Source organism: Dufourea novaeangliae, unplaced genomic scaffold (assembly GCF_001272555.1).
Source record: "Dufourea novaeangliae isolate 0120121106 unplaced genomic scaffold, ASM127255v1 scaffold118, whole genome shotgun sequence".
NCBI lineage: Eukaryota > Metazoa > Arthropoda > Insecta > Hymenoptera > Halictidae > Dufourea > Dufourea novaeangliae.
This window is the reverse complement of record NW_015374006.1, coordinates 3,032,798-3,038,890: the sequence shown is the minus strand read 5'-3', so window position 1 is coordinate 3,038,890 and position 6,093 is coordinate 3,032,798. Positions and strand designations below refer to the sequence as shown.

Below are 6,093 nucleotides of genomic sequence, written 5' to 3'. Positions count from 1 at the left end.
TCGTCGTTCGAACGATGAGTCTTCCGACGCGCTGTTCCGCTCCACGTGTGTCGAGTGAACATTGCAAACAATCGTATCCATTCGCGACAAAAGTCGAATATTCAACACGAATTCGTTCGTTCGCGACGTGGATCACCGTCAATCGTTACACCGTGTACACGCAGAGTACCCAAATTACCCTTGGAACTTCGGACGATCGTGTCACCACGATCTCGCCAATTATCCAAGTAAAAACGGTTCCCGAAGTACGCGATCGGTACGTCGCTATCTAGCAGCAACACGCTAAGTAGAGGTGGGTGGGGGGGACAGTGATTGCAAAAAAGTTGTAAAAGTTTCGAAGAGAATTTTCTCGGCGTCGCGTCGAATGTTTTCCACCACTCTGTCGTCATAGTCGTCCGTTATTGGCCTATCTCGAGCCGTCTGCCTCCGCCGTGTCGATTCTATAATTAGGTACTTATACACGAAATCATATCTAGCATCATCACCAGTAGTAGCAAGGCTTCATTCCCCCGGTCACTCGACGCGCACGCAAGATCGCTTCCCGGCAACGTCCGCGTCGTCGACAACACGTCTCGTTGTGTGATACACACGTGAGCGAAGAACAACGAAAAGAAAAGACAAAACATAGTTCCGTTCCCACTAAACGCAAAATCCGTGTCGTTAGTTACAATCCGGTCCACGCACACGCAAACTCTAATATACATATACAAGAGGGATTATTCTTCACCCTCTGGCGTAGACGTTTCGGTTCTGTCACGGGTTTTTTTGCTTTTTCATTTTCCTTTCTCTCGATTCCACTCCATTTTCCTCCTGGTTCTTCCTCCCTGTTCTCTCATCTCACCGCGATCGTTCTGAATTCTACCGTAGTTATAGACCTCGTACGTTTATATATATATATATATATATATATATATATATATACGTATATACACAGTAGCGACAGTCTAGGTTCTCTAAGGCTGCTAAAAGTCCTCTTTCGCACACTTTCGCACAAAAAGGGGTGGGCAGGGGGCGACGCACAGCGCGTGTTTCTGTCTGTTTTCTTCTCCTTTCCTTTCTGTCTTTTAAAGAGTTCCCTTAAGGTTTCGACGAATTGGAGAGAAACGCGAACGTCATAATTTATACCGTGCGGCGTCTAGTAAATCACTTCGTATACGGTGGCCTTCTTGTCCCCGGACCCGGTCACGATGTACTTGTCGTCGGCGGAGATGTCGCAGCTCAGCACCGACGATGATTCCTTCGACTGTAACAAGAATTCGCGTGAGTTCTCTAGATGGACACGGATCGGTCTCTGATCTGCATTTGTAAATATCACGTTGTACGAAGAAATGTACGGGTCATCGTGTATAATGTGTTCTGTGTCTTCTGTACAGATGTGTTGTAGGTTGCTATTTGATTTGTGTACACTATTGATTTGTGTACAGTATTGATACGTGGATACTAGACGACTTCTTAATTAAAAGAAACCAGATCCGACGACCTGTGTTTAATAGATCTATAATCCTGTTAGACCATAAGAAAGTTAACCGAAGAGGTTAACCTGAGAAAGCTAATCCAGACCATCATTACTCCACCGACGATATTCTTGTTGGAAGAGTATACTGCAGTCATCAAAACTAACCGAACTGGAAAGACATTTCGAATTGGAAGACAAACTTCCGTACAGAAACAGAGGAAGGCTAGTACCTGACGAATTCGAAGCTCGTTCAGACCCTAAATAGACTCTCAACGCTAGTCCAGATCCAGTGGTTTCATTCTACGTATCAAATAACCCTAAAATTGTCAATAGTCTGTCTATTAACAGGTCCAACCGCTGGACAGTCCAACTTTCATATCTCTTCCAACCAGGAATCACTCCAAGTCGACGTGGATCCGTGTTACGCACCTGGAATATCGAAGCGCCGTACGGCGTGCGCCATGCGTTCAACAGATTGTCTTTGCCGGTCGAGACGAACCATTTGCCGCAGGACGCGAAACGCAGCGAAAGGACGCAGGATTCGTGGACAAGCAGGGAATACTTGTCGGACTTGGACGCGTGCAGTACTTCGACCTTCGAGTTTTCCATACCGACCGCCAGCCATTCCCCGGTCGGGCAATAACCGAGGGAGAATATCTGGGAGTTTAGGTCGTGCTGTTGCAGCTGTCTGCCCTCCCTCAGGTCCCAGGAGCGGACGGTGTTGTCGAGGCCCCCCGTCCAAAGCTTGGTGCCGTCCGCGGAAATGTCGATGCACGAGGCACCGTCCGTGTGACCTTGGAACTGTCTGATCAGGATCTCGTTGTGGAGATCCCAGACGGCGATGTTGCCGTCGCTGCAGCAACTAAAGCAGACTTTCGAGTCTGGGGAGATGGCCAGCGCGTAACAGGCCGGCGCTGATGAGGTTAGCTCCGCTTTGATCCTCGGCGTCGGGCTGGCCAGGTCCCAGATGATCAACTGTCTCGCCTCGCCGCCGACTATTAGGGTTCTACAGTCCGGCAGTAGCTTCACCGATCTGGAAACAGTCGGTAATATCTTGTATTATTGGTTCTCGTTTCAGGAAACGATCTTCAGTGTCTTTATCTTTCGTTGGGATGTCGATGGTATTATAATGGAAGCAGAACTATTATATAGGACTCGTTTCACCCTTGGAAAGCGGATAGATTAGATGGTAATAGAAATAGCTGGGATCGAGTCCGTTTGGAATTCAATTCGAGGTACTTTTGGACGTTGGTCCGTTTGAACCTAAGCCTGAATCGGCAAATTATGATGATGTTAGGTTAGGTTAGAATCTCGGTATTGTAAGACGTAAGAGATTTATGTGGACAGGCGGTGTGTGGTGCAGTGATGCCAGAATCGTGGAAATTGGTTCCACCACCAAGGCTAAGCGTTCCGAGTACTGTACCGGTGTGAAGTTTTTTGAACGCGGTTATTGTATTAAGATTTTTTTTATTACATTCACTACATACCATATAATAAGTACAAGACGGTTTAAATTGAGATAATTCGACTTCTACAATTTATATAAAATATTTGCGATCGTGTAATATACTTACTTAATAATAGAAATATAAAAATTTCAAATATCTGTAAGTTATTTTTTTACGGAAAAAACGTCGAAAATATCGGTGTTCGTTTTTTAAAACTACGGCGTACCCTAAATTGAGAACGTTTTTGAACTTTCACAATTAAAATACTCAACTGAAAAATCAGAAAAAAATCATTAATACGTGCCCCAGTAAATACTCCTATCAGATTATTTATAGAATATTCGCATGCCATTAAATAGAGATTTAAAGTAAGTATACTTTTAATGTAAGAATACTTTTTGTATATATAATAGAATACGTATGTATATAATATAAAATTTAAATATTGAAGAGGAAACAATTTATTTCCTTCTTATTAAACGTCTCGGAAATTAATATTTTTCAAGATTCCATTTTACTGAGAGGTTACAAAGTGAAATTATAAAATAATTAAATATAAAAAGTAAAACCGTCACAGTGGGATTCGAACGGGGTCTCCCGACTATTGCTCACACGTTTAGGTTGCCCATCGAACAGGGTCTCCATTGACACTCTCATGACGCCAAACACCGCGTCATTGGAAAAATTGGAATTCACACGACGCCATCGAGAGGCCTCGATCGGTCGTCACAGTGTTAATTCGACGAACGGATTATTAGGACGGCTAACCTGATATAATTGTTACGTTGCAGACAATCCAGCTGCGACACTGGCTTGGTGCTGCCGCCGCCTTCGTGCCCGATGTCCCAGACTTTCACGCACCCTTTGCCGCCGGTGTAGACGTACTTGGTCGGATTCGAGATCGTAACGGCGCACACAACTTCCCCGTGAGTCAAGGTATTAATCTGACGCGCGTGACGTGGAATTCCCGGTCCTATCAGAGCGTCCGTGGGGAACGCGACGGGCTGCATTTCACCCTCGCCGTTCGCATGGAACGAGATTGCCCTGCGGTGAAATGTAAAACGTTAATGGCTTTGTCGTTGGTGGAAACGCGGCCGATGCCTTCGATTACTTAAAAGCTCGCGTTTAACGGAAAACACCCTTTCGGGCAACGAAGCCTCGGCAAAACTAATGGCGCACGGGAGACGCTTACGAAGACACCGGAAGCGTACATCTTGGTGCCTTTGTACGTTTAAGATTAACCATTGGACAGTAAGATTTTTTGCATTTAGTGGGCATATATTTTATTCTATGGTAGAAAATGACCTGAGTGTTGTGATAAAGCTTGAAAAAGTTACCAGGGGCTTTTGAATGTCTCTATTTGCTACTGTTCTTAACGGTTTGGCAACTAAAAAGGATGTTTGACCTGTAACGTAGCAGCAGAGATGGGCAAACTAATTATCTAGATAAAAAGTTTCGAATAACGAATAAAAGATGAAACAAAGTATTTCGTCGTTTTTAATTGTTTAAACGTGGAAATTTCCATTTTTATAATAAAATAATATTTCTTTACGAATGAATCGACATTTGTCGAAATCGAAACGGTCTCTACGAATGATCATTCCAATGACATATACGTACATCTTACCGCCTGGGACTTCGCTTATCCCGTTTCTCGGTGGTCTCCTTACGTGGCCATCGAAACCGAGCTGCAACAGACAATCGCGTGAATCGTATTCATTGTAAGTGCTCGCTTGGTACGTCGTCACGACGATCGATCATGCTCAATCGTCTATCGTACTACCGCGTAATCGCGTTACGCGAATCGACCGATGCGATTATGTGGGGGGTGGGAATGCTGCGCACAGTTAAACGAAAAGAAACCTCTGATCGGTAACGTCGTCGACTAAAAGATATTCACGACGCTAACTGAACCGAAAATATCGGGTTGGTGCGCACAAAACTGCCGATCTCAACGGGAAGCTTAAATCGACAAACATAACCTGAAACACACGAAGCGTTCAAACTGCTCTAAGGATACTTATTGACCGTACCGTGACCGCCAATGCGAATCTGGCTAAATTCTGAGAATTATTTTGCCGAATGCTTTAAAATTATTTTGCGATCATTCCAGCTAGCTTCATCAGGGGGTCGAATGACACACTGATACCGATCATTCGACCTCCTGATGAAGTTATCTGTCAATGCTTGCAAAACGTTGGGAAAATAATTCCACCAGGACACGGTTTATACTGGAAAACCTCGACAGTAATAACACTATAATGCTGGACCGTGAAAGCCTCAAATGTCTAATTAATTCTAAAACCATTGATATACAGGGTGATCCATTTCTTCAGTTCATGTTAGATTCAACGGAAACCTCGCGTGTTCAATAAACAGTCACAATATTAGGAATATAAAATAGTATACTAAGGTAGCTAACGACATTATCAATTTTCATTCTCATCGAACGTTTTGGCATCCCAAACAATGAACTCCCAAGGACGATCTAGGGAAGACTCGTCAGGGCCCTGCGCACCAACTCGACACGGATGAATTTCGTTAACCCTGGTGGCAATTAACACCGATCAAGACCGATTTTAAGACGGGTACCATGGATGTCCTTGCGTATGGTAAGTTGCTGTACGGCGAAGACGACTGCGGCGGCTCATTGCCGCGGGACGGCAAATCCTGATAGCCCGGCGGTGGCGTTTGCTGCGACGATGGCGGATGATAGACTCGCGATGCCAAGGGCCCAGGGATTCCGCCCATAGTTGGCGTACAACTGCGCGACCCCCTCGCCGCCGCCACAGGTGTACCCGGCTTGTCGATCTGCGGGAGAGGGTTCGGACCCGACAAAAGGCCACCAGGTTTATTATCGTGGTGGTGGTGGGGGGGGGCTGGGCGCAATCAGAGAAAGGAATTGTACATTTCACGGTCGAGTTTACGCGAAAAGCCAACGAGACGTATCGATCCTTGCCGCGATCCGTGAGCGCGTGCTTCCGGTTCACCGATTCAACCAGAGGGTGGTAGAGAGAAATAGAGAACAGAGAGATAGATGGATAGATAGAGAGGGAGAGACAGAGATACGAGGAACGGTTCTACGAACAGTTCCGCCAGCGCTCGTGTAAATTGACTTATCGTAACTTCGCGAGCGACAAATTTTCACGGTGCGACTTGCGCTGGTGTACCAGCTCGACCGAACGGGGG

The 6,093-nt window shown here is 45.5% G+C and overlaps 1 protein-coding gene across 1 annotated transcript in view; it reads right to left on the bottom strand.

The window, feature by feature from the left end:
• Positions 1-1,116: 1,116 nt before the first annotated feature.
• LOC107188303 (protein groucho-like) overlaps positions 1,117-6,093 on the bottom strand; it is a 105,838-nt gene continuing 100,861 nt past the window's right edge. Inside the window, exons 12-16 of the mRNA XM_015576577.1 lie at positions 5,497-5,715; positions 4,525-4,592; positions 3,673-3,948; positions 1,886-2,489; positions 1,117-1,243 (exon numbers count right to left, since the gene is read on the bottom strand). Coding sequence (XP_015432063.1) covers positions 1,136-1,243; positions 1,886-2,489; positions 3,673-3,948; positions 4,525-4,592; positions 5,497-5,715 — 1,275 coding nt within the window. The 3' untranslated portion in view covers positions 1,117-1,135. The remainder of the gene's footprint in view (positions 1,244-1,885; positions 2,490-3,672; positions 3,949-4,524; positions 4,593-5,496; positions 5,716-6,093) is intronic.